At 39.8% G+C, this 27,613-nt stretch overlaps 2 protein-coding genes across 5 annotated transcripts in view; both read right to left on the reverse strand.

Annotated features, from left to right (window-relative positions):
* Positions 1-22: 22 nt before the first annotated feature.
* On the reverse strand, positions 23-6,000 carry smarcb1a (SWI/SNF related, matrix associated, actin dependent regulator of chromatin, subfamily b, member 1a). Its single transcript, XM_068310872.1, has 9 exons — positions 5,887-6,000; positions 4,840-4,951; positions 4,414-4,543; positions 3,340-3,477; positions 2,209-2,336; positions 1,897-2,063; positions 1,622-1,812; positions 908-1,039; positions 23-469 (listed from the first exon to the last, which is right to left on the reverse strand). Exons 1-9 carry the CDS (start codon positions 5,968-5,970, stop codon positions 430-432), a joined length of 1,122 nt encoding a protein of 373 aa, XP_068166973.1. The 5' UTR covers positions 5,971-6,000; the 3' UTR covers positions 23-429.
* A 2,015-nt stretch (positions 6,001-8,015) lies between these two features.
* Positions 8,016-27,613, reverse strand: part of LOC137592404 (ral guanine nucleotide dissociation stimulator-like) — a 52,913-nt gene continuing 33,315 nt past the window's right edge. For 3 of the 4 annotated variants that reach the window (XM_068310558.1, XM_068310557.1, XM_068310555.1), the window contains exons 2-18: positions 25,954-26,258; positions 25,114-25,188; positions 22,580-22,773; positions 22,057-22,181; positions 21,298-21,513; positions 21,057-21,160; positions 20,873-20,957; positions 17,283-17,360; positions 16,916-17,002; positions 16,793-16,825; positions 15,605-15,726; positions 14,934-15,029; positions 14,628-14,832; positions 14,425-14,499; positions 13,672-13,938; positions 13,204-13,318; positions 8,016-12,926 (exon numbers count right to left, since the gene is read on the reverse strand). In XM_068310558.1, coding sequence (XP_068166659.1) covers positions 12,751-12,926; positions 13,204-13,318; positions 13,672-13,938; positions 14,425-14,499; positions 14,628-14,832; positions 14,934-15,029; positions 15,605-15,726; positions 16,793-16,825; positions 16,916-17,002; positions 17,283-17,360; positions 20,873-20,957; positions 21,057-21,160; positions 21,298-21,513; positions 22,057-22,181; positions 22,580-22,773; positions 25,114-25,188; positions 25,954-26,258 — 2,358 coding nt within the window. In that variant the 3' untranslated portion in view covers positions 8,016-12,750. The remainder of the gene's footprint in view (positions 12,927-13,203; positions 13,319-13,671; positions 13,939-14,424; positions 14,500-14,627; positions 14,833-14,933; positions 15,030-15,604; positions 15,727-16,792; positions 16,826-16,915; positions 17,003-17,282; positions 17,361-20,872; positions 20,958-21,056; positions 21,161-21,297; positions 21,514-22,056; positions 22,182-22,579; positions 22,774-25,113; positions 25,189-25,953; positions 26,259-27,613) is intronic. The other variant, XR_011035016.1, reaches the window with a different exon arrangement.

Genomic DNA, 27,613 nt, shown 5'->3' on the forward strand with positions numbered 1-27,613 from the left:
CAGAATACCAGACAGAAAATCAAGATCTTTACCCTTTTATTATGTAAGAATTATTAAAATGTACAAAAAGACAACAAATACAACATAATATATTAGCTGAGCCTGGTTGTGTGGTTCTTCTCTCTCTTTGGTCAAATAAAGAAAGTCAGTGGTCAAAGTGAGAGAGCAGCACCTCCACGCTGAGGATCATGACAAGAACGTGAAGGACGGACCGTTTCTTGTCTACCGGTGTGTGGGGGGGGGGTTGTCAGACAGAATAATATAAACATTAATAATAAAAAAATGACAATGAATGGTGGACTCACAACCTGTTGAAGCAGAAAAGATATCCACTGCCTGATGGCAGAATATCTTTGTTACTAATGTTGTAAACTAATCTTCCTAAACAGATGAATACGGTTCCTGTAGGGGGCGCCGATGCCAATTCATCTACCAGGCAGGCGCTGTGTTCGCCAGTCGCCTCATTCGCCTGCGGAGAAAACAAGGAACAAGGTCAAACCTTCAACAAACAGTAACAACAAAATTATTCTCTGCAGTTTGTTCTTGAGATGAAGAAGAAACCAAATACGCAGTAATTATTGGTGGTGCAGCCAACAATAATGTTTATTTAATGAAGGAGTGAGATTTTACAGAACAAATGATCAAGTGATTGAGAACTAAATGCATCTATTATGCACTGGGATACTCTATAATAATAGTCACTGTACCCTACTGTCCACTTCACTGATTGATCTCCTGCTGGAGATCAAAACATGCTCTAGCGCTGTAGGATGTGGTGATCACTAAGCTATTGACCAGACAGAAACTCTTAATGCGATCTTATTTTAAAGGCAGACCTGGACATGAAAATATAATCAACAAAGTGAATTGATGACTGATTACATATCTCTGCCAAACAAACACTTACCTTGTGTTTCTGTCCTGATCTCTGATCTTCTTCTCCATCTCGGCATCGGTCAAGGTCTCCAGCAGGGGGCACCACTGGTCAGCATCGCCTGTGTTCCTAATCGCTATCTCCACCGTGGGGAGAGGGTTCTCACTGCAAAACATTCAAAACAAGACCATAAACATCTTGTTTATTTCAGTGAAGTCCTCCGTGCCAGCTGCATCTATTGAATCTACAGGCTAGAATATGACAACATTTCCATCATGCAATAAACATACTGTATACACAAACTCATTCATTCATCTTCTGAACCGCTTTATCCGCCGTAGCGGGTTGCGGAGAGCTGGAGCCTATCCCAGCTGTCTTAGGGCGTAAAGCGGGGCAAACTCCAGGCGTGACGCCATCCTGACTAATCTTTGCTGCTTCCTGGTACACAATAGCCACCTCTTCTAGTCTTTGTTCTCTCATTTTCCTCGTTCATTAACTCTTTAAAGTACTCTTTCCATCTTCCCATCACATCTTCCCTATCCTTAATCACCCTAACCTGCTGCATGTCCTTCCCATCTCTGTCTCTCTGTCTTGCCAACCTGTATAGATCAGTCTCTCCCTCCTTACTGTCCAACCTAGCATACAAGTGAAGACCGAATCTGATACTATAAGCCATTAATACAGAAAGGCAGATGGGATACACAATGTGAGAAAAAAGACTTTCAGTCATATTTTGGTGGACGATACCTGAAAGCGTACGTCCTCTGGTGCCAGCTCAGCTGACCACGGATACTGTAAGCAATGGTAGTCACAAACTCTCCGCCCAGGCCGAGCTCAGAGCAAAGCTTGAGAGCAAACTTCTCAGGAGAATTCTCCCTCTCAGACATGTCCCACTCAAACTGGTCCACCAGAGAGATGTTACCGACATGGATGTTCAACTGGAACACAGTGAGAAATGACGACAGATTAATGATTTTATACATGTTGAATTAAACTGATGAAAAGATAGTGGGAAGTGTTACCTTGATGATGACCCTCTGGTCTGCCTGGTCCTCTAGGATGCTGTCAGTCGGATACGAGTCAATTTGCTGTCGAATTGCCGATGCGATGGCAGGGACAAAGGCCAACGGGCTGAGGTCGAGGTCGTCACAAAGGATCTCAGCGAACATCTCAGGGGTCATCAACTTCTCTAAAATTTTCAACAGAAGACTTTTTTTCAGTACTTGCAGTACAGTACTTGTACTGTTCAGTACTTGCTCCTGATGTATCGCATTCTGTCTTCAAGGACTAAAATCTTCATGTGGACATCATGTTCACAGAATTCAGATAATTACCATTCATATTCCAGGTAAAAGCATCTCTGAGCTTCTGTCCTTCAATCTCCATGTCCAGACGGATCGGAACCAAAACTTCTGACTGTGTGGCGTTTTCATGAATCACTGCTGGATCATGGTCATCAAAGCTATACAGAAACACAGGGCAAAACTTACAACAGCTAAAGTATACGCTGAACTCACGCTATGTGCATGAACATGTGAAGACTCAACATAAAATACAGTACAGGTAGTTCTCAATATATGAACACAATTGATTCTGAGAGTTTGTTTGTAAGTTGAATTGTTTGTAAGTTGTTAGTTTTTAAATTTCCATCTATAATTGCCATTTGAGGTCATTTAAATGCTATTACTACTATAAATACAAAGGTACTATTCGCTAAGATTCACCAGAAACAATAATAGGACATAAAAACAACACATGATAAAATTAAACACAGGTACAGGTCGTATCAAGTTCATTCTCAATTATACATCGTTTAAAAAAAAAAATACATGGAAAAATAATAATAAAATTTACGTCATTTCACTTGACTTAATGTCCATCCACCACACATATTGAACTCTTAAAATCACTAGAAACCGTTAAAAGCGTATAACGGCATGTTACTGTTCAATAAATAAGAATAAAAACACGTAATCATATTAAAATATGTATAGTTTCAATATCTATCTCGTGATTCACGTGATTGCTTTGAATTCAGATTAATTTACAGTAAGACTTTGCTCCTAATAATTTAATCAGTGAGAAGAACAACACACTTCAAGGAACTCTACCTGAATATCAAAAACTTACAGGAAAACAACAAATGATTCATCTACTTCAACAAAACAATGAAGTTTATCATGGCTTGTAATTTATTAATGTAGTTTTTCAGCCAATGAAAATGATTTGTTGTGTGTCCTATCTTTGTCACCCAATCATGACACATTTTCCTCAATTCACATATAGCTTAAGTCATTTAACTCTTTATATCATGGATTTCCTTAGGATAAGGGAATAAAGCAAGTTTACATTCAATACTTCAACATGAAGTACAGTTATGTGAAACAAACTCATAAGTCAGTGCTGTGAGCAAGGAAACAAAGTGTAATTCAGACACCATCCACGTGCAAATTCCTACTCCTTACCAAAGAGGGAACGTTCTCTTCTTGTCACGGCCCAGTCGGCTGCGGTTAATGGTAGTGGAACACGGCACTGCGTCCAGATGGTGAGAGCTGTTGGGCAGGGTGGGAACCCACTGACTGTTCCTCTTTGCTTTCTGCTCTCTGGTAACATAACGAAACACACAGATTTGTAGAAATCACATAAAAACAACACTTTTGATCAATCTGAAACTACAGTGGTTTTACTGAAGACATGGGGAACATTTTTTAATCTCAACACAGATGTCAGTATTCCTGGCAAACTGTAGGACATGCATGTTAATTTTTTGGTTTGAGGAGCAAAGCATGGCATTACAAACTGAATTTTTTGCTAAAAGAAAAAATAATACTGTAATACAAAAAAGCCTTTGAGATTCTGTTTCACTGCTTTTTAATTCCACTGGGCAGATATACATTTCTGAAACATAAACCACAAGAAAATTACAGAAACTGATGCCCACTATCAACTTATACAGTCTTATTCTTTTCCTTTCGGCTTTTCCCTTCAAGGGTCGCCACAGCGAATCAGTTGTTTCCATCTAACCCTGTCTTCTGCATCCTCTTCTCTCACATCAATGACCTTCATGTCTTCCCTCATTACATCCATAAACCTCCTCTTTGGTCTTCCTCTAGGCCTCCTGCCTGGCAGTTCAAAACTCTGCATCCTTCTACCAATATATTCACTATCTCTCCTCTGGAAATGTCCAAACAATCTCAGTCTGGCCTCTCTGACTTTATCTCCAAAACCTCTAACATGTGCTGTCCCTCTCATGTACTCATTCCTGATCCTATCCTTCCTGGTCACTCCCAAAGAGAACCTCAGCATCTTCATCTCTGCTACCTCCAGCTCTGTCTCCTGTCTTTTCCTCAGTGACACTGTCTCTAGACCAAACAACATTAGAAAAGAACATCTTCAAAACAAATGTGCAACCCAAGGAACCTTTTTTTAAAATACAAATCAACATTATTAATTAACATTCAACACACTTTACAGATTCTGTCCTGAATGCTTTTTCTCCTGTTTGAAAAATGATTCAAACGTGATTATAGAGGAGGTACCTGAGGTAGGCAGGAGGCTCAGTGCTTATGGAGACAGCTTTGTACTTCTCATCATTGCCTTCAAGGATCTCTTCCACCTCTGAAGCCTTCAATAGGGTAACACTGGTGGCCAGCTGAGTATAGCCATGATCTGAACAACATGATAAAATCAAATCAACAGAGATAAAGGAACCCACACCAGGAACAGAGGACTGAACTCACTTGTGATTCACAAAGAAGCATTGCATTAAGAAGTGAACATTTAATTTACTTTTGATCAAAGGACAAATATGCATCTATATTTTGTATACTGAGAAAACAATGAACAACTATTTTTATTTTCGTAAGTCCTCCTCATTAGAAGAAAGGGTTATAAACAAAACTAAGAACTCAAAGATTTGCACAACTCCATCCAACAGCAGATGTATTTAGACAGCTTATACTGACCGTGTGATGATTCCACTATTTTTTTTCGTTCTTCGACTGATGCCAGTTTTCTCCATAATGATGGGTATCTTTTATACAGGGAGCCCCTAAACATACGGAGGTAGTTTCCCACCTGAACACACATAAAATATACATAGAAACAGAAGGAATTAAGAATCATTAGAGGAGATTACTTCAGTGAAATAACGATTACTGTCATAATTAATCAATAACTGCAGTCATTTTCAGTTCCTAATTGATGAGGCTGACAACAGATGTCAGGAAACTACAAATTTTTTCAGTAGAAGTAAAAAATCTTCAAGGCAAAATTCAGAGGGACTGGGGAAAAGGACCAAACCAAGTATAATGTACTTATCAGATTACAGTATACTGTTTACTACAGTTTATTGGATGTTAATGACTTTAGTTTATTTACAACTAGCTGTTACTATTGACTCATGACCAGTGCTGAGAGCTCGCTTACACAGTACTACAGAGAGAAAATAAAATTAATTGTTCGCTGGTAAATAGCGTATTTTCTAAGTAATCAGAAACAAAAAAAGCAAAAATAATGCGAAAAATACTGAGTACTGTATTGCACTATTTTATAAAGATTTAATAACACTATTTCATAAAGATATAATGAAAATGAAATAACAGGATTCAAACCACGTCTCCAGCACCATGTCACTGTAAATCATTTCAGCTAGAGCCCATGAGAGGAAAGGCTTATTAACTATCACTGATAATTCACGGTGCATTATAAAACACACACACACACACACACACACACACACACACACACACACACACACACACACACACATATATACACAAATATATGGAGACACACATATATTACGTGTGTTTCATCCTCACGGTTGCTCTCGGGCACAATAACAATAAACGCGTTAGCTGAATGAATCTCTGAGCGTTGCCCTCCCTGTTTGCTAGCATTGTAAGCTACCCAGAGAGTTTGCTAGCCGACAGGCTACAAGGTTAGAGGATACATTCGTTACATAAGTAAATCGTTAAAGTCAAACTTTGGAAGACAAGTGAAAGCCTTACCTCTGATCCAATCATGTAAAAGTCCCCATCCTCCTCAAGCTGAAATTTGACCGGTTTTTGTCCAAACGTCTTGCTAAGCGCCATAATGAAACGTAAAAACAAAGCTATGTGCAGCTGCGCAGGCGCGAGCACGTACAGTCGCAGGGAGATGACGTAACACTACGTTAAACGCTTGTCCAACAAAAATAAACTAGGGTTAATTTACTTGTCAGTCAATTGAACGATTTATCGTAGGAAGTAGAAGTCTACACCTTTGAAACTTGTATTCCTCCAACAAAAACTATTCATCAGAACATTTTATTTGATGCACATCTTATAACTATGAATGCGCTTATTCGGATTTTATAAAATTGGATCATTTTTTACTAACACATATATACATATATATATATATATATATATATACATATATATATATATATACACATATATATACATATATACACACATATATATATATATATATTTACATACATACATATATATACATATATACATATATATACATATATATACATGTACATACATACCTACATATATATATATATATATATGTATGTAATGGAAATAGCCATTTAAAAATAGTAAGAACTACGTGAAATAACTAAAAACATTTTACAAAGAAATCAGCTCTTATTGAGTATTTACTTTCATGTTTTTTAGGCTGCAAACATTTCAATATTTGACAATTGTCACCATGTTGAAATGTTTGCAGCTTAACAAACATGAAAGTAAATACTCAATAAAAGCTGATTTCTTTGTAACATGTTTTCAGTTATTTCACGTAGTTCTTACTATTTTTAAATGGCTATTTCCATTATATATATATATATATATATATATATATATAGGTTATCTGCAGTAAGACAGAGTAGATGTGTGTGAATGAGAGGGACCCAAGTGGAAGAGTGAGGTTAGAGGGAGAAGAGATCAAGAAGGTGGAGGATTTTAAGTACTTAGGCTCAACAGTCCAGAGCAATGGAGAGTGTGGAAAAGAGGTGAAGAAGCGTGTACAGGCAGGATGGAACGGGTGGAGGAAAGTGTTAGGTGTGATGTGTGATAGAAGAGTTTCAGCTAAAATGAAAGGTGTACAAAACTGTGGTGAGACCAGTGATGTTGTTTGGTCTAGAGACAGTGTCACTGAAGAAAAGACAGGAGACAGAGCAGGAGGTAGCAGAGATGAAGATGCTGAGGTTCTCTTTTGGAGTGACCAGGAAGGATAGGATCAGGAATGAGTACATCAGAGGGACAGCACATGTTAGAGGTTTTGGAGATAAAGTCAGAGAGGCCAGACTGAGATGGTTTGGATATGGAAGTCCCCCTAGAGCAGGGTTGATCAGTACGTCGAACGTGATTGACCGCAGTGCGTGTGGATCTCAACGGTAGTTGCGGTAGATCGCATGATTGACACAGGGCAGCCTATCAATTGATGTCTGATAAAGTCAGAGAGGCCAGACTGAGATGGTTTGGACATGTCCAGAGGAGAGATAGTGAATATATTGGTAGAAGGATGCTGAGTTTTGAACTACCAGGCAGGAGGCCTAGAGGAAGACCAAAGAGGAGGTTATTGGATGTAGTGAAAGAGGACATGAAGGTAGTTGGTGTGAGAGAAGAGGATGCAGAAGACAGGGTTAGATGGAGGCAATTGATTTGCTGTGGCGACCCCTGAAGGGAAAAGCCGAAAGGAAAAGAAGATACATATACTGTACATGCATATATACGTTGCGTATGTGCATATATACATTGTATATGTACAGTACGTAGAAATACACACACACAGACTGTATATGAATAGAATAGTTTACAATACCGGATCTAACATCTGGAGCATCAACACAAATTTCTTTTCAAGAAGCAAAATCTAAATTATAGTACAGGAAAATTCAGTGGCAGACTTTTTTGTAGAATCCAATCCAGTAGAAATTACATCCACATTACTAAAAAGCATAAATCAATATTTCCGTCAGTCAAGTAAAATATTGTATAGTATTTCACAGCCTATGAAATCCAGTAATATTTCATGTCGATTGCTGTAATTCCACTGAAGTGTGCAGGATTCCCATTTCAATTCCCTAATCTTCAGACAAAAGTGACCACAGTAAAAAGAACAGACATTTTAATTTTATAAACTTAATGTTTATTCATATATACATGAATATATTAATCTATAACCAAGAAAGGAAAGAATGTACATTGCAAAAACAAAATCTATATATACAAATCAATAAATAAACAATGACATAATCAGTTTGTGTTCTGCATGGTTTCATGTTTTAGGACAGGTAGGGAAATTACTGTAAAACAAAGAGAGTGTAGTTAGAAAGTTTTGAAATCCGTTTGTTGAAATGGAAAAATGGCACCCGAGCACAGATCAGGGGAACAAAACAAAACGTGAAACAAAAAGTTTAAAAAAAACAAAAAACACACAGAACATCACGCCAGCTGGTTTCCAGTTTTTTTTTTGTTGTAAACGCAGCCTTTTTGTTCAAACTCGCACATATTCACAAACATTACATCATTTTCAACACCAGCTACGATACACAGACCAGTCCAAAATAAACCTCATCAGCACATAAAATGATGCCTGGGTCGAGATATTCAGTTTGAGTTTCACTCATATACACAATGTTGAGGTTTTCATAGAGCACAGACATACTGAAAGAAAAGAGGGAGCTGCTGCAGAAACTTAGTCTTTATCGTGTTCAACTTGGTAATCTCTGGAACAGAGAACAAACATCACTTTTTAATTTGGGAAGTTTTTTTTTCAACCAAACACTACAGAGGAACTGATGCTGTCTTTATGGTATGTCTGTAAATCTGATAAACAGTTTTACGAAATAAATGAGTCATGTATGTTTTACTTTTACTTTATGAGCCACTTAAAAGGTTTTTGTTTGTTAGTTTTGGACAAAAAGAACCCAAAATATGTCAAAAGTTCTGAGCATCAGATGAAAGACAAATTTACAGTATTAAATCACTTTGTAGTCTTGAGAAAGTTCATCATTTTTGATGAGCTGCGTGCAGGATCAAAACCTCATCGCACGATAATACTCAATTTATTATGAAAGTAAGAAACACATTTTGGTTTCAAACAAAAGTTTACTACTTTATTTTCTCAGTGGAATATCAGATGTAGAGTTTGGTTGGAATATAAAATGTTTTTGCAGTAAAAGCTGTTTGTTTTGATGTCAAGTCACTGTCCAGTTTTTTAAATGTGTAAACTTGGCAGCTATTAGATCCTTAATGAAGTCACATTGACACATAAGCAATAGAAGGGAAAATTAATGAAAGTGTGATTTCTATAGTTTCACCTGCAGCTCCTACAAGCAACTTTGCTTCAAGTTTCTTGGATGACTTGGTCTAAATCTCCACAGGGAATTGGGTCCAGACATCATTGTATTCTAACCCTTTTTTTGTTTTCCAGAAAATGTGACAACAGTAAACATACAAAGCAACTTTTTTTTTCCACTGTGAAAGGCAGAGGACTGTTAAAATCAACCTTTTCTCTATTTCCATGTCTATTTGGCACATGTAGGGTCAAGCCAAGTGGGACATTACTTTGTTTGTTCACAGTGCTCGACATGACGTGCCGATCAGAGGTCGGAGTGAAAGGGTGAAAAGTCACAGTGTTCAACAGCAAAGGATTTCACACCGAAGTCCCACAGACAAAATCTACAACGGCTGGACAAAATACCTCCTGCCACTTGTCACCATATTGCTTTTGCAGTTTTTTTTTTAAATGGGTGGGAAGGTGGGGGAATTTATAATTCTTTAAGTCATCAAGGGAATTATGAACTTCATGCTGGCAAAAATAATAATTAAAAAAAAAGGCAACACATGGTTGTGGTCATAGTGCAATCCAAGCAAATCTGGTGTTTTTTTGCAGTGATATAAAATATTGAGGAAAAATCCAACCTTAGGTACAGTATTTAGTTGTAAAGAGTTTTTTTGGTGACGCGACTTTCCCTTTGTCAGTAAAATCCTAAATTTACTCAAATGCTTTAACAAGACTGAGAGGCCTGTGAAAGTTAGACTGTTGATCACATTGACTATTCTCTCAGTCCCATCACTAAACTTCCTGACCTCTGCATGACAGCATGAGAATCCTCCACATTTTGAAGTGCTTAGTACAGAGTTTTAGTGACAAGGACACTCCGCATTGTACGTTTGGCATTTTTCTGAGTGTTTCCAAGTCAGAAAAGAAAAGCTACATTTAGAGAAATGCGTTAAATAATGCATCTGTCTGCTCTTAAACAAGCTGAAGGAAATGGCCTGTCCATCTGACCGGCTTCATACCTTCAGAACCTTTCTAGGCGGGGGAACTCATCATCACAAACTTCATTAGTTGGTCCCATATCATCCCACTTTGTGTGCCAGCTGGTCTGGACATTATCAGAGTTTCTAACATCGGTGGCTCTGTCCTGTTTCTTATTAGATTTATTCAAATTTGCACTCTAGCAAGAGGGAAATCAGATACATTGGTTGAATCGTAGGAGGCTGGCATGACTTAACTGTATACGTGCCTTTCGAGAAGGGAAAACTTGATGGGTGGAGAAACGGAGGGGATCATGGGCTCATCAGTGAAGATGACAAGATATTTAACACGACGTTTGTGCACGAACAGAGAGACTATGCCCTTCAAAATAAAAGCCCTTCCAAAATTAGAAACATCTCAACAATGTGACATCACTTTGTATCTATTGGGATAAAAGAAATATGGACCCAAATAATGGAAAGTACATCACCAAAAATGTTTTTATAGAACAATGATATGGTGATTTAGGTTGAATTTTTCCTTTGAAGATGAGATGACAGTTCATACATGTGCGTCTCGACAGGATCACTGTTATTCATCTGGGCTCTTCCACACGGCTTGATTCAAAACCTTATCCCAAACAGGCTGATTTTAGGACCTTGCTTGCATTTGACCATTTTTCCAGGCCAGAAAATAATAAAGAATCAATCTCTTCCACACTTCCTGTAAGAGAATCCAGAGAGGAAAGACTCAGCTGTCATCAACAGCACGTAAAATCACAACTGACACCACAAGTGAGCATCCTGCAGGATAAATCAGCAGGACGTATTGGATGTGTCTACAATACACAAGCCTTCCATGCCACATTCAGAAAGGGGTTACTAATGATATGAAAGATGATCTGCCATGTTAGAAGGCACTACAGTCTCTTCATTTCATCCAAATGTAAGGGTGGAACCAAAATAGCAATTTACTGTAATGTGAAATTTGAAATATCATTCTATGGAACTAGTAACCTTTTAGAAAGAAATAAGGAAAAGCAAGACATTCTATTTCTTTTCTTTTTTTATAAATGCAAGTGAATCCACACAACTGTTTCTCTACTACAGTATTTTGGGTACAGAAGACAGTGATACATCCATTCCTAATGTAAGATAATGAATCTGAATACAGATACAGTAACTGAATGGGCAGTTATGCAGTAACCCAGCCTTCAATTAGAGTCAGCCTTAAGTAGCACAGATGGTCAAAATGTGAACTCAAGAAAAAGTGGCATTGGAAGTTTTATAAACAGGTTTCAACCTGGAGTACGAACGTCGAGGAAAAGAAGAGTTTCCGTTTCCTTCTAACATGGCAGGTGAAGGAAGTAGAAGGTGCAGTGAGTACAACCTCTCATGAGAAGTAGCAGCACCAAGTCAGAGGTGCAAACACAAATGTACAAAGAAAAAATTAAACACGTTGACACAGAATCTATTAACAAAATCTCATGGTCCATTTCAAAAGAATATACTGCACTGTTGGTGTTAATTGATAATATACACTCAGCTTCTTTCAGCTCTCCTACTCTTGTCCCAGTTTTCTGTCCCCTCAAAGGACAGCCACATCCTTCACGGTGTAGTGGTTCCAATTCATTCATTTAAAAAAAGAAAACATTGGCATGTGGTTCATGGCTGGGTCCACTGGATTTCTTCACCACGTCTCCATTTCAGTCTCCTTGACCCTTTTTGTTCGTAACTCGGCAGCAATCAGATCAACGGAACTCAGGTTCTCCCCACGTCAGCCTAGCTGGTGGTGGCGGGACACTACGGAGATGAATCGGACAGAGAAACGCTCAGTGCTGCAGTCCAGCAATACTGTCCACATCAAGAACCCACGGGTGAGACAGTAAAGGCGGCGGTGCACTCACAACAGAAGTTCCCTGAAAAAAATGGAGACACATTCGAATGCCCAGATGTTACACTATGGTTTTACCTGCTGGGGCTTCTTATTGTTTGTTCATGTAGCCTCCACACCAGTACAGGGCGTGCATGAGGAGAGTAAGGAGCAAGGTACATGGACGAAGGCTCGAGGGGATTTTAAAAAGCTGTTTTAGCGAAGGTGCAAAAATCCTCTCATGACAGAGAGGATTGGATGAAATCTTTAAGAGCGAATGAGAGTAGATGTAAACAAAAATTGATTGAAATTAAAGAAAAAAAATGTTTTTCCACAAGTTTTGCAAACATGTGAAATCTCAGACTGAGTGGATGCTGGTTAAGTGTCTGACCAGTCCAGGGACCGAACAGTTACGCATGACACCAACACAGTTGTTTGATTTCCCACAAAGTGCCCTTTTGTCATCAGTGTCACGGTAAGAGTCTCTCTCTGGGTCAGAGGGTCCCAAATGACACAACAGCTGTTTAGAAGTGCTAAGGTGCTGCTTTGCTTTCTGCTACTCCACAGAAAGATTGCTTGGTCATTTATCTCATCTCCTCTTGAATCTCCATGTTCCAAACAAAAAGAAAAATCAGATACTTCATGTTAGTTTGCCTCCAACTGTTTCTTCTGACAAGTGGAGGCCAGAAAGGATTTTAGGTTGTTGGACAGGAGGCAGGAGGTGTTACATCTCTCCTTTAGAAAATTCCTTTAGCAATTTTCAATCCCTTCTGTTTCATACGAGGCAGCGTTGAACTGGCCACATTCTTGGCCCGCACCGGTCGGGCCAAGCCACGTTTCTTCAACACAAAGTCATAGTTGGCAGTGGAGTTCATGGCATAGAAAACGTTGGCGTTGTCTGGGATCCTCAGCTCTGCAAAATGAGGCAGAAATGAAAAGTAACACATGATAAACACATTTAAACAAGCCAGGACACAGTATACAAGGAATACTGACAACAAAAAAATGGAAATGTGATGGAGCCACAGCTCAAAAAAAACAACCTAGAAATGATTATTACAGTCCTTTGTAATGTCCTTTGTAAACCTTGGTTAAAATATGATTCGTATGACAACAGATAGAAAAAAATGGAAGAAAAAAGTAAATTGTAGCTAAGCTGGTATGATGTCTCGGTGTTTTTTGGTTTTTACCTTTGTCCTCAGAGATTTTCTGCATTAGCTCATAGTCCTCCGCCTTCTCCCGCTCCAGGTTGTGTTTGATCATGGCTTTCCTGATGACCGCTGGAGTCTTGTCTTGACTCGTGACCTGAATCACAGGACAAACATAAAGGTCTTCGCCAAACTATGTGTCATCGACGCAAAACGCTTCTTCAATTTGTCATGGTGCTGAAATGTTTCTTATGGCAGTATGTTTGTATTGCTTTCCTAAAATCAAAAAATATTATGTATCATAGTTGTACATATATCTTCCTTAATCAATTTAACAATTAACTGTATGATCAGAAAATGACATCTGAAGTTTCCTTGGTAAGGAAACAATGCTGCTACCTTACCACTACTAGATTAGCATAAATTTATGCTAACACAATAGGGCAGATTGTGAATGCTGAGAACAGAGTCTGTGATATTTTTGTCTCCTCCCAAAACATCTGGACTCACCAGGATGCTCTTATACATGTTGCCATTCTCCACGTCGAGGCTGACTCTGATGATGCAGCAGTCATCGACCTGCTGGTTGTACAATGGCAGTGACAGAGTCGAGTAGTTCGACACAGCCGACACTGAGCGTTTGTGTGAACGAGAGGCTGACAGCGGGGTGGAGCAGGAGACGGAGGACGAGGAGGCGCTGCTGGAGCCTGAGGCGGAACCAGAGCTGGAGCCCGTCCCAGAGGTATCCAGAGACGACAGAGAGGTGCACTCCCAGAACTGGACGTGTTTGGAGAAGAGCAAAGGACATGAGGATTAAAGAACACCGGACAGGAAAGCAGAGAAAGTGAGGAAAAAACACCATCGTTAGGATCATCATTAGTTAATCTGTTAGAGCAGTAATCCATCAACATTGGGCACTTGGAATGCAGCTTTTTAATAAGAAAAGTCTCTACAACTTAATGAAAAAATGAGTGACTGAGTTTTTTTATTGGAAATGTAGGATCCACCGTTCCAGGTCATGTCCAAAAGTCAAAGAATTTGAATTTAAAATGTCATAAAACAGAATGAAACAGCATGATGAAAAAGATGGAACCAAATAATCTTACGTATTTTGATAAATTGTTTTATTAAAAAAACCGTTGAGACATATCCACGTGCTTAGAAGCTATATATATATATATATATATATATATATATATATATATATATATATATATATATATATATATAGGATAAACTACAAATAAAAATCAAACTAGTTACCGTTGACGTTGAATCTGCTGCTGGAGCTTCTCTCCCCAAAGCAGAAACAGTGAGTTTTACTGAAGGAGTCGATGTCTGGGAGGCAAGACAGAGTGAAGAGGTCAGAAAATGTTTTCAGACGTGATTGGTTCAAGAGTGATTTAATAAGAATCCACGTTATCGCCATTACTGGTTAAGGTTAACATTCCATCTTTTTGACTCACTTTTCTCTCGTGTCCTTCTGGAGAGTCAGACAGGAAGCTAGGGTTCACGTCCTCCAGGTCCGACCCGCTGGAGCTGACTGAGGTGACACTCAGGGCATCACCACTGTCCCCCCCGCCTCCCTGATATGGTCTGTAATGCGAGTGATCGAAGGATTTGGAATGAGAGCCGGGGGCACTGCTGCAGCCAGCCTCCGTCAGCTGCCGGCTAGACACAGAGCAAAACACAAATCTTACAAACGTTGCATCACACAACTGAAGCATGATTAAAAGTTTGTCTCTCAACAGCACGTCACTACTGTCACATACTCGCTCCACCGCTTCATGATTCCACCATTCTTCTTGGCTCTCAGGGTGTTGCTTGCAGACTCAGACAGAGGTTCAATTTCACAGGACAGATTATAGCTGCAGGAACAGGAAGTCAAGTTGGATGTAATGTTACATCCATGGTTACACAATGTTATACATGTCCAGCTTCACTGGGGAGACAAATGCTCTTAGTTATTCACTTGGGAGGAACAGATAACACGTCAGACAGAATGTTCTTTTCTTCATATACCTACTATGTTAATAAACTGGTTTGACGTTGTTTTTTCTTTTAGACGTTTTCAGTGAAAGCCAGCACCTGCGTTTTTAAGTGCTCTGTTGTTTTTGTGTAACAGCAAGCTTATGAGCACTTGAAGTAAAGTATTTATCTATAGCTACGATCAGCACTCAAGATGATTGAAACTGAAAAGAGGAAAGGACAAGGCATCCTACTCATGCGTAATTTTAAAAAAAAGATTCACAGAGAAGAAACATAGAACAGGTTTGCTAATGGATAGAATCGGTTGAACGGAAAACTAAAACTTGATTTTGACAGTGGAGTCAAGTCCACCAGTGGTTCACCTATTTTGTACTTTGATTTTGTAATTTAAGTAGAAGATAAAAATAATTGTTGGGCAAAATTCGTTCAAAAAAAGACTGGGTGGATGACTGACCTCTCTGCCTCGCTGAGTTTCTCCACACCTGCAAACCACTCTCTGAAGTGGTTGTCCTGAGTGAAACTGTAGTTGTTGGAGGCCAGCTGGAGGAGCTTGATCTGTGCGATCACCTCGAACTCCTGCAGCGAGAGAGAAGCAAGCAAAGAAAAGGTTTGGATTTTGTCTGAAGTTAAACTATGTAGGATTTGTTTGTCAACGCAACATCAAATATGGCACTAATCAAGCAGGCTGGAGCGTGAATAAAGACAGAGGCAGTGGTTATATTTTCCCCACCTTCTTCAATATTGAGAGAAGTGCTGCTTTTCTTTTCAAGGAATCAAGAAACTTCATGAAAAATAACATGTGTTCAGATGTGTGTGTGTGTGTGTGTGTGGGGGGGGGGTGGGGGGTGGGTGTGTGTGGGTGGGTGTGTGCGTGCGTGTATGTGCAATTCAGTGCAGATCCAAATAAACTTCTGAATCTCCCTGATTTAAATGTTCTCATAGAGGATATCCAGTCCTATACAGTAAATTAGGGTTACTGGCGATGACATTATGGGAAACTTTCGGGCCTTTGCAGGGGTTTACATTACAGTATATGGGGTGTCATTGTAGTTTTATATTCTCTGTACTGACAAAAAAGAAGAACAATACAATCAAAAAATACAACCGTGTTTCAAGTTACAAAGGTAATGTTTTCATAAGTTTCTTTGTATAATGCTAAGAAAATTACAAAAAAAAAATACATAATGGGTTTTTCTGAAACATGGACAGAGGTTTTAGGAATACTGCAAGAAGAATTTGTGACTTTTGCAGAAGAATTGCCGGGCTTCGTCCTGTTCACCCCTTCCTCTGTTGCTCTGCCTGTGTTATCAGACAGACACACAGACATGCAGCTCATGCCACAGACTGAGCTGAGCAGACAGATGGAGACAGCAGTGTAAACTATTTGTTATGTTTGTCTAGTCTTGACCCTGTGCTGTGATTGGCTGGGTGCTAAACATCACGGCTAGGAGAACATAAATACTGGCAGAAGGAAAAGTCTCTGCAGAAACAGACATCAAAACCTGGGCTTGGTGAATAATAAGTGATGAATGAGGGGATTACTATTCCAAGAATCCATACATAGTTTTCTTTTTCAGAACACACACCATAAAGTTTAATCACAACAGACAAGAGACAAAAACAAAAAATTCCACAAAATTACCTTTCTTCTCTTCTCAAAGTTGATCAGACCACCCTATAAGGAGATGAAATCACATGAGAAACCATGAAAATGAAAAACTTGCCAAAAAAAATAAAATAAAAATGAAAACACATTTTATCTAACCTCAGTATAATCCTTCATAGCTGTGTCCATCATCACCAGGTCTGTCAGAAAAGTCCCCAGGTAAGGAATAGTCCCCTGCATGACTCCCTGTTGACAGAAGGACATAAGGATCATCAGAGGAGGCTCAGCGAGAAACTAAAAACTGTCTGCGAGTCTCTGAGGTTGGGAAGACACATTTTGCAGATTAGTATTACCCTCCTCCACTTGGATGGACTGTAGAGTTCTAACTTGCCACAAGGTAGCGTTGTTGGAACATACGGTATGTGAGCGATTATTGTAATGTGAAACAGCAATGGTGCCATGAAACTAATAAGTTAGACATAAAGAGCAAAACAGTTTCCTGTGTCATCTTAAGTTGTGAACTCACCAGGTCTCTCTGCTGCTGGTGTCTCCTCTGAGCTCGTTTGGGGTTGATTTCCAGAGTGGCAAACTTTGAGGTGCCCTCCTGCAGAAAAATAATGTTCCAAAAAAGAAAACATGACAGATGTAAATTATTATTGCTTTTCAACAATGACTAATTTATTTGTCAGACAAGATGAATTAAAAAAAATTCTGCTCACTATTCCACTTTCAGGTGTTAATCTTTTACAAATTAAATGCATCTGTGAAAATTTACAATATTATCAGGTAAACATAGACATCTATAGCTGAGAGTAATAATATGGCACTTCATTATGGCCACTGAAAAACAATATATTTAAAAAAGTAGAATAAAAAACTGAACAACTGAACAATCCTGTTTGATTTAGTGATATTTTCACAGTGAAACAATAGTACCTGTAATAGAATGCAGAAATCAAAGAACATCCTTTGTAATGTGTGTATTCATGGTTCCATAGCAACACCATAGTTTGAGAACAACGTGTCCCTGTTTTCCCATGAAACCTCTGTCCCTGAGTAGCATAATGACTGCTGTCTGTTTCATCAACTGTATGTTTATGTGAACCCAGCAGACGACTAACGCCAGCAAATGTGGATGAGTCGCAATCGCTGATACTCAACAGGTGGCTGTTTGTCACTACTGAAAGTTATTCGACATCTAGATCATTTAAGATGTATGAAATGGCAAAATGTCCTTTCTCACAATGTTAATGAAGTTTAAAAAAACAAACAACTGATGTTAACAGTCTAAAACACTTACGGCCAACTTTGTGTAAATTTGTTCGAAATCTGACATTTAAACCACGGCTTCAGACTCATGACAAGTAAACTCACTGCAATGTGTAAAGTTGATCACCTGCTCTGCTCCTTTAATGTTTAAAATATTACATTAGATCCATAAAGGTAACGACACAACCACACAAATTACTGTAGTCTTCCACAACATGCTGTGTTAATGTTTGTGCCCCTTAAACAGGAGTGACATGCAGCTACAGTTACCAAAGGGAAAACTCTCTTCATGGCCGTTTTGTCAAACTTAAGTCGAAATATTTCATCTAATGTGAATTCTGATTAATTCTAACTGTAACATCCATACATATTAGATGTAAATATCATTTTATATCATGATTATGGCTTTCATGTAAGAAGATGGAAGACAATTTAATTGGTTTTCAGATGCTATCATGTAATAGCATCTGAAAACATATTAGATTTAGCGATACAGGAAACATGTAGATGTCCTTGATAAAAGTGCATCAGGACTTTTAACACTCCCATGGTGTCACCGCGTCTGTGCAATCAACTCCATCATTTGATCTATGGTTTTCTCAGACCATAGATCAAAGCAGCTTTGATCTATGTTCTGAGATATGTTCAATCCTGAAATATTTTTGCACATATCTCATGAACCAGATAAGATAGAAAGATTAAACAAAAGGCATTATATTCAGGGAGGCAAGGGGATGAAAATTAGCTCACAACATTGACCTTGCAAAACTAGGTCAAGGTCACAATTTCACTTTTATGCCTTTTTAGGTACACATCTCTGAAACCTCATGACAAATAGAATGCACCAGTTACATGTTGGATCATAGGTCTTTTATTAAATGACCCTGACCTATGAAAGTAGGTCTAGGTAACATTTTGGATTCGCGGGATGTTGCAGTCTCTGACTGCCTTGTTCACATTGCAAGTCACAAGTTACAGTGGAGCATATTTGCTACAGGCAAAATGTCTGTAGCAAACCCCGGACCTGTCGCCACCAAATAGCAGGGGTTTATATAAAAAGTAAGAGTGGGGGAAAGTCCACCTTGTCTGTAGCATTCTGCAGTTCGTGCAATTCCAGCCGACTGAGTCAAATGAATGCAGCCTGGCCTGAGCAGATAGAGGCAGAGACAGGCAACGCCCCGGGATGATCTTTTACAGAAGTCTCAGATCAAAGCTGTTATCTACAAATACCAAAGGGTTCCCCTCCCTTTGACGTCAACAGGGATTCCCTCTGAGGAAGACCAGGGTGTTCACTCACTGCTACATTAGCAAAACACTCAGGTTTATAAATAGATGATCAAACATTCACCAGATCCTGTTTTAATTCGATGGAGTGAAGTTACATGTTTTAATGCATAGAAACCACTTGAACAGGCAGCACACAGCATCCTGCAGCCCAATTATTCACAAGGGCACCCAAAACGGATTCATCCACTACTGAAAATAGTTCCCAATGGGTACGCTTGTGTTCAAAAGGACAACAGTCAGTTTTTACATTAAACTATTAACTTTTTATTCAAAAAGATGAAAACATAGTTACTCACTTCAAAATATGTAAACAGTATGTTAACCAATTTGTGAGGCCGGCTGCATAACGCTATTAAATGATATTAGATTTAGTGATACAGGAAAAATGTAGATGTCCTTGTTCAATGTGCATCAGGACCTATAACACTCCCATGGTGTCAACACCTCTGTGCATTAAACTCCATTTAACTCAACAATCACAATCTGCTGCACACCTTCCACCAAGGACATCATGAGGGTCTAATCTAACAAGGTGCTGGTCTCTGCAGGATGTTTCTGTCAATATTCCTCTTAGAATTTACACACAAGGAAATCCACAGATGGGACAGGTCACAAAGCCACACATCCTGCTTCCCTCAGCTCAGCAAGAGGGCACTTAATGTTACAGAACTCACAGAATGATTTATTTTTCTGATTGATAAACGCCAATAACAGGCAGACACTTTTAGAGGTATCGCTGATGTGTTGTGGAGATATATTTTTTCGTTTTTGTTTTTTGACAAATCAGTATTAAAATCAGGCTTTAGTAATAAGTAATAATTTATAGCGTGTGACCAAATAAATAGATTTTATGGAGCTCGATCTAGATCACATGCATCAAACTCATGTGGACCGCCACATCATTTTATGTGGCCCGCGAGAGCATAAAAGGCCAGAGTGTCTAAATTTAAATACAGCAGGATCAAAAGCATGCTTTGACCAGAAACTACATTTCCTACAATGCAGTAATTCAGCCAATTTTAACTGTGACAACAACATTTTGAACAAAGTTAACGTCCTAACTTGTGTTTGATGTTATTTTTCTTTATTCATAGTTTGACCCTTGATTGATGGAGTTCTGTGTGTTTCATAACCTGACTAATTAAAAGGATTTACGTTATAAGAGAGAAACAAGTAAACCTTTTTTCTGTGCAACTGTAATGTTTGTAACATGAATAAGTAATAAATTCAGAGTTATTTAACATTAAGAAGTAGTTACATTTATTTTCCATTACACGAGGTTAAATTTAGTTACATTTACTGTATAAGTTACATCTGGCCGTTTGAGGACAGCCATGATACTGATGGGGCCCTCGGTGAAAATGAGTTTGACACCCCTGATCTAGATCAATAAAATGTCATGAAGCAAGACAAGGAAACGATAATATTAAGGAGTTAGAGTATCTCAATATTTACACACTGAAACCTCATTAAATGCTAATGCTTACAACGAATCTTATGTCCAAGCTAGAGGTGTGATCTTTCTAACACCATGTTTGCTTGTGAGAACCTGCGACCCACCTTGACTAAGAGCTCTCGGCTGAGGGAGTAGTTGTTGTCATCTGAGAAGATCTCGGACAGTTCACGGAAGGTGCGGAAACTCTCCCTGAGAAATGACATCAGAGGCCAATGAATGAAAACCAAAACTGCAAACAACCTGCACATATACACAACAACAGACTGTACATGTAGACACTAAGCCTACCGTGACACTTCATCCCAGGTCCTCTTCAAACGATGGAGGGCGTTGCATTGCAGGGCAGAGAGGATGGCTCGCAATGAGGAGAAATTCTTTAAGATCCGACACTCCTGAATTCAACGTGACCAAATCATTCAGTCAGAAACAGGCAGGACGAACCACACATTATCATGTTTTAGAACAACTGTTAGGAAACTTGAAATGAAATTAATACAAATAAACAGTAAAGCAGATGGTGGTCACTCACCCGAGCCACATCTATCCACCTCTCCAGCAGCCTGGATCTCTGATTGGGTTTCAGTGTTGGGTTGCTCAGGCAGGTGGTGATGACACAGTTGGTGACAGAGTTGAATTGGGCCACAGTGGCTCTGATGGTGGGAGCCAAGTGCTCTTTCCCTTTCTTATCCCGCTGAGACCAAATCCCCCCCAGGCAGTGGTAAGGTACCACCTTCTTAAAAAGATCCTGGACGCCAAGACAAGTGAAACAGTAGGTAATAAAACATGAATGCTGACTTCAAATATGTCTTTTCAATGACCAAACCAGGAATTATTCATTCAAGTATCTTAGATCAGTGGTACCCAACCCCCGGGCAACGTCCAGTCTGTGGGTCAATTGTTACCAAGCCGCACAGAATGATGCTAATAAAGTTGAATACACATTGGATATATATTTATATTTAAGAAAAGAAAAAAAAAACACTTTCATGCTGGTCGTATCATTTTATTTTGTTGTGTTGATCCGCCACATCTTAAAGGCCGATCCATGAAAATCTTGTCAGACGTTAAACCAGTTTGTGGCTCAAAAAAGTTTGGGGACCACCGTCTAGGATCATCATATCACCAAATTACAGCAGCTTGATGTGAAATAACGAAATTTAATATATTCACTATATATATTATATATATTCAACTTGTTTTCTGTGACAACAGATATGATAGCTGACTCACTGATAATTAAATCAATTACACCAGCTTTAAAAGAAGGAAAGGATATTGAGGAACTCACCGCATCCATGAGCGTAAACTGCTCCGCCACCATGATGGGGTCAAATGACAGAAAGCTAAAAGCAGGAAGCTCATCCTCAAAGCCGCTTTCTTCCTGCGTGGCAAAAGGGCAGCCGATGTGTTCCCCTGAAGGGACACGAAATATGTTTCAAGACACAGTCTCAAACTGAACTCAACCTAAACACAGCCCTCACTCTTCTCATCCTTCCACTCATCTTGCAAGGCTCTTAAAATTTCCACTCAGTTCTTATGTCTCCTGATAGTGAATGTCAACCAGTCCTATCACATGTACAGTCAGGCTGCCCTCTCCAACAACAAGCATTCCAATGTGAGAACTGACTTGCCTGCAGCCAGTTGAGAGCAAACTGTTTGATTTTTCATAGATAACAAATTTAAGACTGATTCATGTTGAATTTCTAAACAAGAAAAATAAATCACAGGTACATCTTGACCACAAATGCGTTTTGAACTCCATGTTGCTGGAGTCCATGTACTTTTGTCTCTCTCTTGTCCTGCCTTCATACCATCAGAATCAGGCTCACACTGCTGTCGGCGGTAGAAATGGGCCAGCAGGTTGCGGGCGCGGCGCTCCAGGTCCGAGCCAGGGAAGTGGCGGTTAAGGTAGGACAGAAGCTGATGCAGGCAGTCGTAGTTTGGAGGGGTCCAAAAGTCTTCAGAGTACTGGTCCAACCAGGCTCCCAGGATGGATGAAACAGTGCTGCATCACACACAAAATCAAGTGTGTCACGGTACATTTTTAAAATACATATGAACTTTCCAACAGAGTGACAATTTTAAGCTAATATCCATGTTATAGTCACTACAAGCTCCACAAAGGGCGGTGAATAACAATCATAACCACACTCATATCTATGAGAGATTCAGAATGTCTAGGCTGCGTGAGGAAGCTACTTCCCTTAAATATTACACCTGAATACATTCTTTCAAAAGAACAGTCATTAAAAAAAGATTTGTTTATTGTTTACTGAATATTAAAGAAATATTTCCAAGTCCAAAGTTGAGTCTATGCAAAAGCTCATCATATTTCATAATATGTTGAAAAAGTAATTGAAACTTCATTACAGAGTGATTAGTAAAACTAATCAATTATTTTTGAATTACTGTTTATAGCTGATTTATCAGCACCTGAAAGCTTCTCCAGGCTTAAAGACATGTTAAAGACATAAGTCATGTTAACACAGATAAAAATCCAATAGTACTAAAACAAAAGCACTTGTTACGGACGGACGAACACTGTCAATTCCAATAGGTAGAGGCACTAGAAAAGTTCATCAGCCAGTTTCCATAAGCCAGTTTCTGGGGCTGGGGCTTCCTCGGTCCTTAAGTAGCATTGCCCTGTTTGGCCATTCCAACAAGCTGCACCTCCCCTTAAGTGGACTAACAGAGGAGTTCAAAGTCACCCAATCCAGAGAGGTGATGATGTACAGGGACTCGGCAGACACAAAGGTGACCTCAGCAGGGATCCTTGTCAAGACTGGGAGGAAGTGGCAAGCACAAGAAGCTGTCAGCAGAGCAGAGGCAAGGCTGAGGCATAAAACCTTGGTTGGAACAGTGGCAATGGGAAGGACAGGCCTTGGCAGTTTTCCCAAGCCACGCTACAACAGTGTCTGTGGAAAGAAGCGCCAACTAGTCCAAGATGAGATTCGCGCAGAGGTGGAGGAAGAACGCTCCAGTAAGACGGTCGGCATGTCCAAGCAAGGGGCGTGGACTAGGTGGGAGCATGTGGAGCCTCGCAAACACACATGGGCAGAGCTCTGGACAGCTGAACCTCTGCGCACAAGGTTTCTCATACAATCCGTCTATGACGTTCTCCCAAGTCCCGACAACCTTCACACCTGGGGCCTGGCAGACACTCCGGAGTGCAAGTTATGCCAGAGGAGGGGCACCATGGAGCACATCCTGAGTTGCTGCCTAAAGGCGTTAGGAGAGGAGCGGTATCGCTGATGCCACGACCAAGTTTTAAAATCCGTGGCGGATTCCATCTGCACAGCGATACAGAACAGCAAGGCCAAAGTCGCCCCGAAGCAGCCAATCACGTTCGTTAAAGCGGGTCAGAAGGCAAACCACCAGCCAAACTCTTCAGGAGGGCTCCTTGCTACCGCACCTGATTGGCTGATACTAGTTGACCTGGGAAGGCAGCTTAAGTTCCCAACCAACATAGCTACCACTTCACTCCGCCCAGACATGGTGTTAACATCGGAGTCTACCAAGCAAGTGGTCATATTGGAACTGTCTGTCCCATGGGAGGACCGTATTGACGAGGCCAATGAGCGCAAGAGGGCCAAATACTCTGAGCTCACCAGTAAGTGCCGAAGGAACGGCTGGAAAGCCCGTTGTGAGCCCATTGAAATCGGGTGCAGAGGTTTCGCTGGTCATTCACTCCAGAGAGTGTTCAAGCTCCTTGGATTTGGAGGACTGCAGTCGAGGAGAGCCAGCAAGAACATCCTTGAAGCCGCAGAAAAGGCCTCGCGGTGGCTGTGGATCCATAGGGGGGATCCATGGTGCGCTACTTGGACACAAGCCAGGGAGTGATCGCCCCCGGCTGGGTCGCCCGGGCTAGGACGTCTGATGATTAAAGACCCAAAACACCCAATGAACTCGGGTTCATCACTGATACCGTGTCGAAGTATCACCGCAAGGTGTATTGAAGAAATACATCACCGCTTTGAAGCGGGATATAATAATATTAATTTGAATGTGGAATCAAATATGTCTAGAAGTTTCAACAAGAAGCGCTAACAATGCTAACAACGGCAGTGGTCTGCACTGGAAATGCTGAAGCTACAAAGAACAGTAAGATCTATAAAAAATGTTTTATTTCCACATGATTTATTTTGCTTTTATCAGTTCATGAACCGCATTTTATCAATCTCCTGCAGATACAGCCTGTCGAATGTCTAGGAAAGACAAATCGACCACTAGAACTTCAAACCCTGTTTATATTCTGGTCTGAGGAGGAGTGGGATGAGGCCGGTGCTGTGATTGCACTCAGTGATTAATGTTGGCAGCTCAACGCTGAAGGTCACAGCAGACTCACTTTCTCAGCTCTGTGCAGTCGTCCTGGGAGACTCTGTGTGCTGTGGCTGCAGGGACATTCTGGAGCTTTGCATACCTGGAAAAAAAATCCTCATTTATATGACTTTGTATGGTTTCTGCCAGAGATTTATCTTGTTAAAAAAAAGAAATAAAAAATGCGCTACTTTTTGACATCTCTAAGGAATTGCACATGATTGTAGCTAATGCCCTTTGAATGACAGGGAACCCTTTTATTTATTTTTTTAGCTTTTTGTAGCCATTTGTTAGCCATCTAATTTCAAATCAAACAACTAAATCAACAAATAAAAGTTTGAGGTCCTTTACAGCAGAAAGCATGCAATCTTTTTCCATCTTATTCAGTTTGGTTGGTTACCTTTTAATTGACACAAACATTTCAATTTAACATGTATTATAAGATTCATATTAAAAATTATAATAAAGCAAATATATAAAACAGGGAATTACTGTAAATATGTTGATGTAAAAAAAATACTTTGGCACCAGCTACCTGTCTATGTTGCCTCATTTAAGCAAGTACCAGTACATAATTGAAAGTCAAGGATGAAGCAGGTATTTATTTTCCTGCATGTGCTTCCATAAAATTAGGAGAATAATAGCTTGAGTGTAGAAATGAGATATGAGCAGGTCGAAATCAGTTAGTGTTCTTCCCTTGACTATTTCATGCATTAGACTTTCTGTGGGATGAAAACATAAAATCAGAGTAAAGTTTCTATTTGTACAATTGAAATATTTTTTTGATTTCTTCATCTATTAACATTCCTGTGGGGCCAAATATATCCCCTGGGAACTACCAGTGTGTACTGAAGTGTGTCGTCTTTACCTATTGAGCAGGAGATCCAGCACCTGCTTGGTGGTGGCGAAGGAACGGTAGGTGCAGAGGAAAATGGTGACATAGGTTGAGTCTTTGCCCCTGAACGCTGACACCATGTACTCCACCAGCCTCTCCAACGTGCCGGCCTTGATAGTTCGCACTTTGCAGGTCTCGTAGAGGCTCAGGGCCGAATCAGTCTCCACCCCCAGCCATCTCTGTCCTTTACTGGCCGAATGGTGCAGCTGCACCTTTCTCAGCGTGATGGTGAAGATGGCGTCTTCCTCGGCCTCTTCGCCGATCTCCTGCGTTGAGCTCTAAGACACAGAAAAGACAGGAAATGAGATAATGGCCTCAGTTAACGGTTTGCTTTGACAGCAAGAGTTGCTTTATCCTTTCATTTTGTTGAAGGAAACATTGGACTTTGACGTTGTAGCAAGTTTTTTAAATGCCTGCTTTGAAAGGATGCTGCTGTTACCATGCCAATCGCCAAGTTAAAGCTGTCTGACGTCTCTGTTTGAGTTGAAACCCTCTAATTACAACAATCTGCATGGACTAGTTATCTTCTCTCTGGCCTTCTCTTCTCTCTGTGAGTCACCCTATGTGAATCATGTGCATGGATTGTTTGGTAACAATAGCTTGTTACTAAACAGAGCTTACTGGATAAGTGGTCCTACAATACAAGCTGCAGCCTGTATATACCAAACACAGAATTAGCACAAGCTGCTGACAATTCTCTAGGCTCTTACATGTCACCATTATAAAGCTTTGTTGCTGCTTTCCCCAAAACAAAAAAAAGAGACTTGCTATGAATGGCAAGAGAAGAGAGCGCTTCGTCCATCATCACAAAGTCAACAACAGTCTTCCATGTAACCCTCATCACAGCTGCTGAATGTTACCCACCAGAAACCAGTCAGAGGATGACAAATATTTACTTCTCCCTAAAACTAATTCACCACTATGAATAAGAAAGAGGTTGAGAGAGTTTAAAGTTAATGCAGATCGCTGATTATTTACTTTAACAAGACAGAATGGGAACTGTTAATAAATTAATCAACTGCTTGATTAAGAGATGTTTGAAACAAATATGCGATGCTTTTATCTGTTTTACGGTTCTGTAACCTGAAGACAGTTAGATTTTGGATCCTGTGTGGACTGAAAGAAACATCTGAAGAGATAGAAGTTTGTAACCGCTTTGTTTTAAAGTATTTTAAACTGTACAGTGCTAAAGGGTAAGTAGTTCGTTTAGAAAAGCAATCACCAATCACCATATTGGTACTACTCTTTTATTTTCATGTGTCTTCTGTGACTATGCATTGCTGAACAGTCTCGATTCTACATCATTGTGTAAATGAAGCCATGAATCAGCAGCAGCTCTCAGTTCATTCCTGGGCTTCTTGAATGATGTGAATGAGACCTGAGCAGATTCCAGTCTCTGAAAAAACCATCGGGATAAAGTCAGCTTGACGACAATGGCTTATATCGTGTTACTGCTTTATGAAATGACTCATCCCATATAGGATTACGTGACACAGTTCAAACCACAGGAACAAAGTCTTTTATCTACATAAAGCCAAACTAAAGTAAAACAGAATAAAACATGTACCAAGAAATCAAACATTTATGGATATTCATCTGTACGTCTAAGGACACTATAACACTGTTTTGTCTT

This window comes from Antennarius striatus, chromosome 3, assembly GCF_040054535.1.
Source record: "Antennarius striatus isolate MH-2024 chromosome 3, ASM4005453v1, whole genome shotgun sequence".
Lineage (NCBI taxonomy): Eukaryota > Metazoa > Chordata > Actinopteri > Lophiiformes > Antennariidae > Antennarius > Antennarius striatus.